Genomic DNA, 14,652 nt, shown 5'->3' with positions numbered 1-14,652 from the left:
TGACGACTTTGTTCCTCTGCATTTCGTGATCAACCTGGAAATCGCTCATGATTTCCACAAAGTGTGATGCAACACGGTGGTACATTTGACAGAGCGCCGCAGCGAGAACAACCAGATAATTTATGGCCGTTTCATTTATAAATTCACACGTCAAAATTGAGTCAAGCTTTAGCATGTTTTATATCAATTCTGGTCTTATGAGCAAAGTAATTATTGGGAGGGTTTTTTTTTCTTTTTCTTCACCTTAACACCTCGTGCATTCATCCGGCCCATCTTGGAGACGTTTGTCTGAAGCAAATCTTTCTTGTATCACTGTATAAAAATTAAAAAAACAGAAAAATGAAAAGAAAAAAGGGGGACATGTGATGACATGTGGAGACCAGAGCAGGTTCTGATTGGCTCTCACACTCTCCCCTCCTTCCCTCCACATTCTCCTTCAGTTACACTGCTGAGGTTTTTAAGAAGCCCCATTTATGAACTTGTACTCCTGCCAGTGCCCCCAAAAACGGCCCCTCTTTGTGTTGGTCTGGTAGATTGAGGAGAACAACATACTATAAGAATAATTCACTCAAAAGGTTTTCTTTCTTCAGAGCCGTGGATGTAATTTTTATAACAAGGACATAATTTGTAAGATCATTGAGGGAGAATAGTTGTGATTTTTGGATTTAAAAAAAAAAAAAATTAAGAAGATTAATCAGAAGAAGGCTGGGGAACTTCATCAAGAGTGCAAGATGTGGATGTGTGTGTGTGTGTGTGTGTGTGGATGGATGGATGGATGGATGGATGGATGGCAGGCTGTCTCTTCACGACAACATGTCCTGACAGTCCCACCTGCTTCCTATTAATTATATTCAACAACAAAAATACAAGTTACGCAGTAGTGTATAGGCTGTCCTCTCTTTGTGACATAGCTTAGCATTCGTGTCATCTCCTACACAGCCCTCCCTACCTGGGCCTACCTTTCTGTGTTCAGTTCCCTCCAACCCCGACCCCCACCCCCCACACTCCCACTGTCCCTCCCCCCTCCCTCCCCCTCCCTCCCCTGCTATATCCAAAGTTTTGTACAAATGTTTTAAAGTGAATAATTCCCTTTTTATTTTATAATCGTAAATGTTATGTTTTTATAAATATTATTTATTATACAATGTATATATCTGTATGACTGAACTAAGATTATATATTTGAAGAACAAAACCCGTCTCTTGCATTTTGCTTTATAGCCACACACACACACACACACACACCAATAACCTCACTTCTAAAATAAATGTATGGTGTCCCAGACTGTCATAGAAATGCTCCTTGCATAATAAAAAGCATGATTTGATATCTCATTTATCACTTTCAATACAGTAAACCATTTACTCCTCCTAGATCTTGTTCCACAGTGTTGCCACAGAGCTACAGAGCAACTCACACATTGTTGGTTTTAGTCTTTTTGTGGGATTTTGTGGATTATTATTAAAGAATTGCTCATTTTAAATATACTGTAGTTTCATTTTAGAGGACACACTAGTTCTTACGCATGAGATAAGTATACAAGAAATGTAGAATCATAGCATTTAAAACTCATTTTTCACTTTTATTGCAACACTAATGATTCTTCAATATTACAAACAAAGGGAAACCGATAACAATCCCCCAAGCTCAGGTTCACCTTCATCTAATTTGACTGGTATGTAATGAGGGAGGAGTTACTGATACCTGGAGGACCTGAGTTGAGGAATCTGCATCCGATGGATGACTTCCACTGCAGCCCACACAGACCCGACGCAGTAGCTACCAGGCTTCGTTCTCTACCTGTGTGTGTGTGTGTGTGTGTTTTCAGGCTGAGCTGTTCGGTGATTGCACAACATAGATGCAGGTTAACCGCAAATGAGTAGGTTCATCACATTATGAGATAATGGGATGTCACATTTCTCATAATTATAAGAGATAATTATGCTAAATCACAATTATGAGAAAGCTCCTTATAATTTCAACATGCTTTAATTACTTGTTAATGAAAACTAGTACTAGATGGTTGATTTGTTTTGTGGCACAATGGTTTTCAGGGGGACTGCAGTAAACTGTCCCGTCCTGACAGCGTTTGAACTAATTCAACAGCTGAAGAACTAGATATTCCTCTGTGGATGTTACAACCAAACTTTGGCATTAAAAAACATCTCTGAAGCTGCGTGAGCCCCCTGGTGTGAGGGAACTTCATGTAGAACGTCTGGCAATCATTCATTTCAACATTAATTCCACAGTTTCTTGTCAATAATAGAATTAATTTATTCATAAAATAAAAAAAGGGCTGACAGAATTAAGTACATAACAGTATAAGTGAGATCTTATCTCCATCTTTGTGGAATGATCAGATTACAAATCTGTGCAGACAAATTAGGCCTTTATAAAACAAACTGTGTTGTGATTAGTGTTTGTGCATGCACATTTACTTGCAATGGAAATTCATCTTTTGCCTTGACCCTTTTATATGTAAAATCCCAATGGAGTGCTCGGGGCATCGCATAGACTTTACAGCGCTGGTCGTCAGGAAATGCATTATACGCAGATACCACGAGCAGCACTTCTGTCTCTTATTTAACGTGGCCACATAGCGCTGAAGAGGAGGGGGTTGGCTGACTTGGTGCTGTAGCAGAAAGCTGCAGTGCAGAGAGAAGCGCACAGAGCTTCAGGGATGGGAAACAAGGATGCAGAGAAAGAGAGAGAGATGGAAAGTATCTCTCGCTCGCTTCCTCCTGCCAGCCTCTTTCAGGCTTCCGTTCCTCAGCAACTGAGTGAAGAGAGACAAATAAAAGTGAGAAGAGACAGGCAGGCGAAGGAGACATGCTGCCACAAGAGAGCACCTGTCTAGTCGACCTATTTTTAGGTACGACGTGCGCTAACTATACCATAAAGTCTCTGAGGCTGTGATGAGAAGCAAAGCTCTGGCTGCGAGTTGAAAAGTTGTTCAAGTTTTTGTTGTTCATCACCCTGGGCGGCCTCTCCTCACGGGGCATATTTCACAAGGCTGAATTAGCAACTTAGCCAGATAACTTTAAGTAGAGGAACATCCTCTGAAACTTTTCCATCATCAGCAACCAGAATGAGTCGTATTAACAATATGTCGTTGTTTTACAGATTCAGAGCAGAACAACGGGGATATAGGGCAGTAACCTCAGTTATCTGAAGGGTTTTCTGATTAGAAATTCTCCCCTGACAAGGTTTCAGGCTTGTACTGACCCACAGTATATACACAAAGGACCCATTTGTACTTTTGGTTTATAAGTCAAGTTCAAAGTCTGTATTTTAAAACTGCCCTTCACACAAAACCACCCTGAAAACACATTTACTGCACTTTATGAACAGTCAAAGACATCGGGAAGAACAACATAATCAAAGGAGTAGAAGAGAGCATTTTGGGAAATGATTACTTTCTAGTCAAGACTCAGTATCTGGTTAGCTTAGCTTAGCATAAAGACTGAAAACAGGGCATGGAGAGCTGGTCTGACTCAACACGAACCTCTAAAGCTCACTGATTAACACAGATTAACACTTTAAACTGGAAGTAAAGAATAGTTATGTATGACAAGACTGCAGGAACCCACATAGTTCCCCACAAATAGACGCCCTGTCGTTTTTACACTTTGGTTTTTGTGCGCTAAGCTAAGCTAAGCTAACCTGCTGCCAGCTCATCCTTCGACGATTTGTTTATTACAAATTGTAAAAGTGTAAAATTAAACTATTTTGACTGTAAAAATCTAAAAAAAAATCTGTCAAAATGCAAAAAACTCAAAAAATCTAACAGTAAAATCTCCTTTATAAATTATATATTGATGCATGGAGGGAAAAGATCTGAATGCATGGCCATATTCTCATTGGGCTGATATTCTGTGGTCGGCCTGCTTGACACGACTTGTGTATCATTTGGTGCATGAAATTGTCATTATTATCATTATAATCATCATTATTATAAGTGAGGGGATTCATTACTAAACTGCACTCACAGTTTACACATTTCTACACGATTCATCACCCCGAACAGAGAACGATGACTAACAGTATGACCGTGTGTCCCGATGGAGGCCGTGCAGTCTTACCGTTGAAGGGTGCCTCTTTCTCACTACGTGGCTCCACGGAGTCTAGATTGCCACATACCTATCAGAGCCCAGTCTGCAGGGGAAAATGTCTATTATTAATCACACTTAATACAATGAACAAAATGTAAATAATCTGTGCTTCGAACTAGACTGTTCCTTTCTCTGCCACGTTTGTAAACGGAGAGTGGTAAAAGTGACAGATGTGTGCGTGGTGCGAGTGTTCAGTGTCACCGATGAGCCCGTCTTGCTCAAAGGAGTCGGGTTAGAAACAGGAAAAGAATACTTACGCTCCTTCATCCTTCAGCAGACTCAGGAACTTGCTAACTCTGTAGTCAGGATCCATCTAGAAACAGTCACATTACCTCTTAGTGCACATGTGCATGCAGTGAAAGTACTACATTTACAAACAGGCCTCGTTTTCCTTTTGGACAAACATCTGTTTCATTTAAATTTCAGAAGCAAGGTGTTGCAACGTCAGTGCAATTTAAAATAGTAGGTAGGTCCTGGAGTTCATGCTGCAGTTTGTACAAACAGGACTGTAGAAAAGGGGAGGGGGAGAGGAAGTAAAATTAATGGCAACCTACGCAATAACTTACAGTATGTCTGGAATCGCCTGTAGCTACTAAGACATGAGAGCAGTCAGAAACATTGGAATGAGAGGAAAAAAGATAAAGAGAAGACTGAAGACTGACTATGGATGTGTGTGTGTGTGTGTGTGTGTGTGTGAAGCTGTGCGGCTGTTTGCAGCATGTCTCGGCAAACACAGGTTCATACTTCTTCAGGCTCATGGGGTGTGTATGTGTATGTGTGTGTGTGTGTGTGTGTGTGTGTGTGTGTGTTGCAGGGCTGCAGAGCACGGCTGCATTTGTGCATACCACAGCAATTACACAGCATCCAGCACCAACAAACAGCAGTACACATCATCAACATACCACAGACACACAGTCAGGGGGACAAATTAACACCAGCCAGCAGTCAGATTTAGGTCGATCTCTGCTGCTGCTGCTGCTGCTGCTGCTGCTGTCTGTTACAAGTCTGCTGCCTGTTTTTGGAAGTGGCCACTGTGGACTGCAGACAGAACATTATCATCTCTGGAGCACTGAAGAAGCAGCCGCTATGAAACAAAGCATCTTTGGATGATACACTAGAGTCGGAACCTGCTGCAGGCTGTCAGGCTCAGGGTTAAACGTTCATGGCCGAGTCGAGATTGAACTGGAAAATATCTATTACGGAAACCAAGTTACACCTAACAAGCTATCACAGATTACAGAATCCGTGCCACAACCACCGAGATATCCTGACTTTTAGCTCCTGATAACTCGAAAATCATCGGATCCAACAATCTCCCAGCCCAAGTTGAGACATCATTATGACCTCATCAGGGCGATTATCTTCTTACTGACAGACGACACTCTACATCTTAAGGCCTGGGCAGATTAAAAGCAGTTACATTTCACAGGAAAGTCAATTAATTTCAGTGGAACTGTGACAATTAGACAAGGAACAGAGAGCTAGATACCACCATTTGTCCAGCTGAACATGTTCGCCATCAACACACCAGCAATAGGACTTTAAATAATCTGACAAACACACCAGAGAAGTGGTCGTTGCTGTGTTTAAGGGGTCTGAGGGTCTTTATTAGCAGATCCAGAGATACTCTGGAGCAGAGTGCTGCTACTCAAGAGCAAGCAGAATGCTAGCCACAAGCTAGTTGTTGCTAATGAGGTTTATTTGTGTGTCATTACAGGTAAGCTGTGAGCTTTCTCTCAAGCTAAATTAAAAAAAAATCTATTTGGTTGAAAGTGTGTAAAAAATTGGAGAAAATTAAAGCCTCCATGAGTCCTTATTCCTCCCGTTCAGATCACTTCCCCAGAACATTGTGTCTCAGGGAGTGATTTATGGCTATCTTGACTTTCTGCAGTACCAGTTAAATTGATTATCCCAGTGTTTTGACAGGGTCAGGGCCCTCACAAAGCTTTGCAAGTAAATCATTTGGGTACAGGGCAAACAGGAAAAAGTACACCAATTTCAACAGGGAGTGTTGCAAAACAAAAAAAGGAAGAAAAAAAAAAAAGCATATCTCTAAGGCCAAACCACAAAACCCCTAAAGGCCACTTTAAAGTCTTTATACCTACTGTACACATCTACATGCACACGACTGGTGTGCTGAAAGGAAGCCAAGAATCTGCTATGAGTTGCTGATATCGGTTTCCAGTTCTTCCCCACAGTTGGACGGGTTTAATGTAAATGTTTTCTTAACCTGCACTGCAGTGCATACTGGCCCCTAGGATGACCAATCTTAATTGAATTTGCTCTAAATTGTAGGTACGCCGAAACCACGTAGTGTGATTGTTCTTATGAGTGGCTTCCCTCTGATTCAGAACACGTGAATGTAACTTGGAAAGCAGCGCAGAGCGTGGCCTCCCATTCGAATGCACCGAATCCCAACAGTTTGGAGAATGGTTTGTGAAGTAGAAATGTACTGGATCCTTCTGCTCAACAAATCATCAGCAAAGCCACACAGTTTTACATTCCAGCTAATAGATGACAGTTTTTTGTGATGGAGACAGATTCTGTTGACTGCTGAGAATGCCGGCCAGATGTCGAGGAAGAGGAGGGACAGGCTGCTCGTTCTCAGACCGCACGATTAGAAAAACAACAATGCACAGGGCTGAGCCTATTCGGAATTTCTGTTTCAGAGTAAAAAACATGAAGTGATTGTGAGTTACTGAAAAGACAAGACGGCCTTGTTCTTCACCACGTACCTTCACACAGGTCTTCTTGACCTTTATCTTTAGGATCTAATGCCACCGGTGTGCATGGAGTTGCATTAGCAAAACATTTGCCATCTTATAGTCGGTAAAAATGTGAATATTACTGATGTTAAAGAGAAATGAGGCTGGCAGCTCTGTGAGGCTGCTCTTTGATGTAGAGGTGCTTAAGCTCACAATAACTGTGCAAACATGTTTATCATGTTAATTATCTTAGTTTAGTGTGTTAGTATTCTTCGATACGCTTAGGACCGCGAAACACAAGGCACAGCTAAGGATGATGGGAATGTCAATAGTATTGAAGGTATTGAGTCATAAACTAAAGTACTGGATAACCAAAACTATCACAATTCACCCTTAGGGGGGCATGAAAATCCATCCAGTAGCTGTTGAGACATTTCAGTCTGGGTCAAAGTGGTGGACGGACCGGCAGACTGACATTTCCATCACTACAGCCACAGTACTTGTGTCCTTTTCTCACCTGCGCAGCCATTTCAATCAGCATGAGCAACTTCTTTATGCCGATCCAAAGGCTTTGGCCCTTCACAGCTTTAGCTATTTTGGCCCGCTCTGTCTCGTGAAAACTGCCCAGCAGCTGTGGGGGGAAGACAAAGAAAGGAGAGCACTCAGCATGGGACCGAAAAGGGTAAATTCATTATTTCAACTGGTAAAAGCATTCAGGAATTGTAAGAAAGAACTAAAAGTACAAGATGTATCCGCAAAAAGCAAATAATGAATGTCATTCTTGAAAACAGTGATCGAAAATCTGTGTTTTACAGTTACATGTAGGTACTGATAAACTCTCTTCTCTCCAAGATGGATATAGACTTTATGTCTCATGCATTTACGTGAGAGTGTGTGTATGCATTCATTCATTTGTATGCTTGTGTAGATGTGTGTGTGTGTGTGTGTGTGTGTGTTACCTCCAGGGCCTCGACCAGCTGCTCTCCGCTCGAGATGTTGGGAATGTGGATGGTGGTGCTGAAAACATCTAACATCTCCATTTTCTCAAGGACGTCTTTACGACTGGTGGTGCCAATGATCAGTAGCTTACGACCCTGAAAGAGAGGCGTATTTGTTAGTATTTTGTAGACTGGGGGTTCTGTGTTCATGTGAAGGCCCCAATCCCCTGACGGATAACAGTAATTGTGTAGGTTCACTGTGAGAGACGGTCTGTGTCAGAGGTGTGATGTTCTGGCCTATCATACTGTGATCACGACGTCTCTAGTTAGATTAGTTTAGAAGCTGAAGCCAAACAAAGAGGTTATTCTCAGACTGGATGTAGCTCATAGCAGATATGACATTGTGAGAATTTGGTCCTGAATTTCTGAGACTGTCAGGATCTTAGATGCTGGCTGCCGCTGATCGCAGCTGCTCGTGTTGAGTGTTTGGTGGATGTGTTTCAGAGTGTCGATGACTAAGAATTTCACCACATTTCCACTCGTGATTGTGCGAATTTGGGCAGTCCCAGATGAAAGTTCACAGTGTATAAGGGCCTGAAGTCACAACAAGAGCGAAGACAATAGAAAATAACAGGAGACAGGACAACAGAATAGAGTATAACAGACAGAAAACAACAGAGGACAACAGTAGAGGAGACAAACATGAGCGGAGAAGAAAGAAGAGAAGCAAAAGAAATGTAGCTCCGCTAAGCCGACAAGTTGGAGAAGGACCAGGAGAAGAAGACGAAGGAGGAGAGGCAGAGGAGTGGCGAGAAGACAGGGGGATTATGGCTGCCGGCTGCCCCCCCATGGCGTGGGGGGTTGTGATGCTGCATGCAGATGAGGTACCACACAGGCGGCGGTGCTGCCAGGTCCTGGCTCTCTCACAGAGCCCATTCTCCTCCCTGTCCCCCTGGCCTCCCCCGGCCCCAGGCACCCCGCTGGGCCCAGCGCTTTACAACCCCAGAGGAGCACTGCAGCCAGGCATTCAACACCAGGCCCCGCGCCACTTCTCATGCACATGCAGCCATATAGTGGGCTATACTCTCATTCACAAACCCATCAACAACAGACACACACACACACACAAACTACAACTAAAAGAAACTATGAGAAATGGGTCTCTACCACCACCATTCACTGCGAGCACAACAGGCCTGGACCAAAACACTCACTAATAACCATACACTCACACACAGTCGCACACACATGCCAGTTGCAGCCAAAGACCTCCAACAATTCCTCACAAGACTTTGCCCCGACATCCAGAAGATCTGCTGCCCTCTTTCTGCCAGCTGAGGACTAGCACCCCCACGGTGAGCATGCTCCACATGAATACCACAACAATGCTTTTGTTACCTTTGGAGGAGGTTTCTTCAGTAGCACCAGCAAAGCTTGTAAGACCAGGTTGGAGAAACGAGGGCCAATAGGGACGTAGTCTGATGAGACAGATCGTTCTGTTAGCAATTTCTCATTTCTCGTGTCACATATTGGTCGATTCACAATTTGATATCTTTTCAAACGGACCAAACAGAAAGTGACTTGAATTCAACACAGCAGATGAAGGACGACTGAAGTCTTACCTAACAGACGTTCAATGTCATCCACAACCACACAGCTCAGCTGGGACTTGTAGGCATCTTCGAATATCTATCAAAGGGAATAAAAGTGCACATTTCTTTATGCATGAAAAACACAGAGAGGAATCGTTTGTTATGGTCAGTTTGGATTTAAAAGTGTTTCAAATGTGAGATGTCTTCAGTCCAAGTTCAGCTTTGTTTACGGGTGACATGTTAATGCGGTCAGCCAATAAAGCTTTTAAATGGAGAGATTATTTTGACAGCATTCACAAGATTGTGGTTTGAGCCCCATTAAAACTGCCATCATACATGCTTCAGTGCTGCAGATACATTTTCCACATCTTTACATACTTTCTGTATGAATCCCAAACCTGTCATGGCCTACAGATAATTACTAGAGATTATAAGTTTCTACTCAGCGTGTAAAGATTTTTAACATTGTCAAGTGGTGAGTGTTACCTTTTTGATGGCTTGGCATTTAGCAATCTCCGAGTGTCCGATCATCTTGTCGGGGGAGCAGATCTTGATAAAAGGGAACTGGGAGTCTTCAGAGATCTTAGCAGCCAGCGCCGTTTTTCCACTGTTGGGTGGACCTGAGGGAGAGGACCAATCACAAATCAGTTGTAATAACATAAATAATTTGGCTACAAAGGGATATCCTTCAAACATAAGGCAGTTTTTAGTTTAGGAGCCATCTTCAGGTTTTTATGCTCACTAAAGATGTTCGGTCTACATGCTTGGGTCGCATGAGGTCAGCGTGTGTGAGTCGTACCCTCCAGTAGCACAGAGACCAGCGGTGTGCGGTCGCTGTTCTTTGTCTGCTGCACCAGCAGCTCCCCGTCCTCTAGGACCGCTGACACCGGGTCGCCCCAGCGGATGATCCCGTTCATGATGTAGCTGGCGTAGTCCTCCTGATTGGTACCAAACGCCTGGCCACAAAGACAGAAGAAAATATATAAAGACCAAATTTTCGCTGAAGTACTCAACATCTTTATTGAACAAGACCACATTTAAATAGTTGCATGTACTTTGGATTCATATTAATATGTCACAGTACAAGACATACAATAAAAAACACACTAAATAGACATGTGCTGCAGAAAAAGAAACCCAATGGGATTATACAAAGTCCTCTCCAAAAGTTCAGATTCAGTCAAGTGCAGCATAATTACCATTATCTCATTTACTGGAAGAAATGAGAGGTGAAGGATAGGTTTGTCCAGGCTCATAATATCTAGCAGCCTCACACAAGTTACATGGAGGCTTCTTATAACTAATGTTATTATAAAATACATCATAATAGGTTCATGGAGGTTTTTATTATACTTACAGGTTTGATGTCATTATTCAGTGAGGCCAAGAAGTCAAGTCTGTTGACCAGCAGCTTCTCTGCCGTCTCAATGTTAACCTCCACCGTGTTACTGGCCTAGAACAAACATAAACACACACACAAACATCGTACAAGTTGAGCGACGGCAAACAACGAGTTACTTTCGTTCCAGGATGAACTCCGTGCCCCCAGCTAATGAAATCCATTATATGAAGTATTGCACATTTAGATTGCAGAATGTGTCAGGAGACAACGCGCTCCCTCAGAGCAGAAAGGTCAGGCCGAGAGGAGGAGGGAGGGAAGAATAAGTGTTTAGAGGAGTGAAGAAAAACGTCACAGCCATCAGACATGTGTAAGCCCCTTGTCCGTCATTAATCATCACCCTCCAATATCTGCTGCTCCGTGTGTGTCTGCGGGGGCAGAACACTTAACAGATGAGAGCTTCACCTTATCTGTGTGTCCCACTGAGCTGTGTAGATTTGAGCTTATGCACCTGATAAAACACTTAAGAGAGGGGGCGCATGCACGCACACACCTGGGATATTTATCCAGCCCTTCTCTTTACCTGGGTGGCTAGTTAAACTGGCACTGTACAGCAGTGTACCATGCACCTTGAACTTAGCAACATTATTCCATTATTCTACACTGAATGTAGTCTTTAATAGTACCAAAGATTAAGATCAAAGATTAGACACATTTTTATTTTGTATGTAAAAGGTGCTGGTCTGGTCTCTGATGTGGGGGAGTCATTTAAATCAATCAAGCAAACAACAAATCATACTTAAACTGGCTATTGTGCTTTCCATTATCACAGCAGTACAACAATAAAGCTCTATTGAAAATTATATGAAAATCTATGTATTGTATAAAAGGATGGGAGCTAAAAAATCGGATTCATGAATGTAAGAAGGATTTTTGAATATGAGAGTAAATGTGAGCATTAATATGCCAAATGTCCCTGGAGGACTCTGACCTTGATGTGTCTGTTCATGGCAGTGGACTGTGCAGCCCTGACCAGGCCCTCCAGCTCGGCACCGCTGTAGTTCTTAGTCTCCACGGCCAGCTCCTTAATGTCTACGTCACCGCCCAGCAGGTCGTACTGGCGCATCTTGGCTGTGTGGATGTTGAGGATCTGAATGCGGCCCTTTTCATCGGGTAACCCTGGGAGAGAAAGGGAGAGATCGGGAACTTGAAGCTTCAACATTCAAAGGTATGTTGACCGTGTAAGGTGTCCTGTTTCTATACTACTCTTATTGACACAGATCAAGTCTCACATTCACAGCAGGGAGCCGCCAATATGCTGCTAAACTACCTCCTTTGGGCTGCTGGTCTTCACTGGCTGAAGTACAATGCTCAAAGATACTTTAAAAGCATTTGATAGAGTGGAGACTATTTTATATTTACTTTGCCTGTCAAGACTAGAATGTCTCATGTAAAGTAAAAAGGAGGTTAAATGTAGTTGATCAGCAGCTGTGAGATTTTACCCTTCTATGACTTAATCTGGTTACAATAGACTGAAAAAACACAAACATTATACAAACCACTGAGATACACACAGAAATGTATGGAGTGATACTGAGTACATCAGTGCGTCCGTCACTTCTTACCAATCTCCATCTTTACCTCCAGTCTTCCTGGCCTCAACAAGGCCTCGTCTATCAGGTCGGGCCTGTTGGTCATACCTGAGGGAGGGACAGATGGACAGATAGTGGAAAGGGGAGACAGCAGAGGAAAAGGATTGATGAGAGGGATGAGTCAGAGCGCAGATGTTCGGGGATGACAGCGGAGAGCCTGTGAGTTTGTGTGTTACTTTGTGGAAACAGAGGGAGGGTGTGTGTGTGTGTGTGTGTGTGTGTGTGAGCACCTATGACCAGGATGTTGTTGAGCTGCTCCACTCCGTCTATCTTGGACAGCAGCTGGTTGACCACGGTGTCGTGGACTCCTGTGCTGCCTGCCATGCTGCCACGCTGTTTACAGATCGCATCAATCTCATCAAATATGATGATGTGAAGGCCGCTGTTTGCACCCAGCTGCACAGCAGAGAGATGAGGTAGAAAGAAATACATATAATATTGTAAATATGTGCCGTCCAGTATCTGCTCACACTAGTAAAGAGCTCCTCTTGTCTTGCAAAATGCCCTTTGGGCTTGAAAAAATTACTTTGCAGTTGATGGTGGTGTACAAGTTATTTACTTAAAACTACAAAACGTAAATGCATTTATAAAGTCTTTGCCTAAATAATCCAGGGTATGTATTCTTCCAGTATATCCCAAACTGAGTTAGGCGTCAAATTAAAGGATTTCCACATGTTATTCAAGGTCTTAATGTATCATAATTGGCCAGTTCTGGAGTAAGCAAGGCCACAAAGCCTGATGAATTAAGTTTTAAGAAGATATGAGAGTCTGAGAGTTTCCTCCAGTGGGCAGAATCCTGACCAGCTGTAAGCCAATAACTGTATTAATTAATTTGGTAGCTTAAACTAAGATAATTAGGGGCTCCGATTTTACTCATGTCTGATCAATTCATTCATATTGAAAGTGAATATTACTCTTCTATCAGGACAAAAGGCACTGACTTTGAGGGCTATCAAATAAAAATGAAATGACTATATTTCATATGTTTAGTCATCATCTACTGCAAGACAGAAACAGAAGAGGAAGCACAGCGGTCTCACTGAAGCCATATACAGGCTCTCTCAACACAGACTGGCTTGTATTTTTTGGCATTTAATTCCTTACACAAATATTTTCTGCACATAAAGTCAAATATATCATAAGAGACAGTAAAACATTTTACAAATGTGCTACTCCTTTACATGGTCAAGACGCTGCCGATGCTTTTCTTTCATCCTGACTTGAAAAATCAGTCCTGACCCTCAACAGAGAGACAGATGGAAAAAGTGAGAGAGCAGCAGGGTGGGGGGTTATCCCTCCATCTACAGACCTGTCAGTCTCAGCCCTAGCATTTAAAGCAGGTGTGGAGCTGTCCTTATTACACACAGGATTGTGTGTGTGTGTGTGTGTGTGTGTGAGTGTGTGTGTGTAGGGAGGTCTAATAGGAGGTCAAAGAGAGCCCAGCCCCTCATTAGGTGGTGAAGAGTGAGGCTCGATGCTAGTGTCTCACCATCCAAACCAACCATCACTGTTGGGTTTCAACGCATAACTGCCCCCCCACCCCCTACACACACACACACACACACACACACACACACACACACACACACACAGAAACACACAGAAACACACCAGAACTTTACCAAAGTTATTACAGCTATGTCTGGCTAAAGGGCAGATCTCTCCACTCCTGGAGAAATGAGTTTTTTTTTCTGTTTAGATAGATGAAATGCTTATCTGTGCTTCATTGGGATAATGGGAGAATACTGACCCCCGAGAACAGACCTGGAGTGACTTTTTATCTGATGTGTGGATAATAAGAGCAGCAAAGTTGCACTGTAGCACTACAGGTAATATATCTGAAAGGTGTAATAAAACAGACTCATTTATTAGCATCAAAATATGAGCTTTTGCTTTGCAGGTTTAGTACTTCTTTAAATTCTACACCCCGTGAAAGCTCTGGCAACAATAATGTAGTTTTTACTGCACCATTATACATAAATCAGGAGAAAGGCTCTTGTATAATATATATAAAATGTATTTTGTCCTTTCCTCACCTTCTTCTGTTCATCCTCTGCGTCTGCAAACAGCTTCCTGATGTTGGCCTCAGACTCTCCGACGTACTTGTTAAGAATCTCGGGGCCGTTGACGATCTTTGGCTCCCGGGCCTTGAGCATCTTGCCAATCTGTCGAGCCATCAGAGTTTTACCGCAGCCTGGGGGTCCGTACAGCAGGATTCCCTTCACATGCTTACAGCCTGGAGACAGACACACAACCAGGGAGAGAGGAACAGAAGTTAAACTGAACTGAGAGCAAATGTTTCTACTGGTTATAA

The 14,652-nt window shown here is 42.8% G+C and overlaps 1 protein-coding gene across 2 annotated transcripts in view; it reads right to left on the bottom strand.

Annotated features, from left to right (window-relative positions):
• Nucleotides 1-14,652, bottom strand: part of LOC139219455 (vesicle-fusing ATPase-like) — a 44,429-nt gene that overhangs the window by 19,040 nt on the left and 10,737 nt on the right. The window contains exons 9-22 of one of the 2 annotated variants that reach the window (XM_070851310.1): nucleotides 14,375-14,574; nucleotides 12,569-12,734; nucleotides 12,312-12,386; nucleotides 11,678-11,865; nucleotides 10,705-10,800; nucleotides 10,147-10,303; nucleotides 9,834-9,967; nucleotides 9,378-9,444; nucleotides 9,154-9,233; nucleotides 7,777-7,911; nucleotides 7,335-7,448; nucleotides 4,370-4,425; nucleotides 4,083-4,155; nucleotides 1,562-2,776 (exon numbers count right to left, since the gene is read on the bottom strand). In XM_070851310.1, the coding sequence (XP_070707411.1) occupies nucleotides 4,125-4,155; nucleotides 4,370-4,425; nucleotides 7,335-7,448; nucleotides 7,777-7,911; nucleotides 9,154-9,233; nucleotides 9,378-9,444; nucleotides 9,834-9,967; nucleotides 10,147-10,303; nucleotides 10,705-10,800; nucleotides 11,678-11,865; nucleotides 12,312-12,386; nucleotides 12,569-12,734; nucleotides 14,375-14,574 (1,499 nt within the window). In that variant the 3' untranslated portion in view covers nucleotides 1,562-2,776; nucleotides 4,083-4,124. Of the gene's footprint in view, nucleotides 1-1,561; nucleotides 2,777-4,082; nucleotides 4,156-4,369; nucleotides 4,426-7,334; nucleotides 7,449-7,776; nucleotides 7,912-9,153; nucleotides 9,234-9,377; nucleotides 9,445-9,833; nucleotides 9,968-10,146; nucleotides 10,304-10,704; nucleotides 10,801-11,677; nucleotides 11,866-12,311; nucleotides 12,387-12,568; nucleotides 12,735-14,374; nucleotides 14,575-14,652 lie in introns of those variants that run through there. The other variant, XM_070851311.1, reaches the window with a different exon arrangement.

The sequence above is a fragment of the Pempheris klunzingeri genome, chromosome 20 (genome assembly GCF_042242105.1).
Source record: "Pempheris klunzingeri isolate RE-2024b chromosome 20, fPemKlu1.hap1, whole genome shotgun sequence".
NCBI classification, from domain to species: domain Eukaryota; kingdom Metazoa; phylum Chordata; class Actinopteri; order Acropomatiformes; family Pempheridae; genus Pempheris; species Pempheris klunzingeri.
The sequence above is the reverse complement of the archived record's forward strand: the minus strand, read 5'-3'. Positions and strand labels throughout refer to the sequence as shown.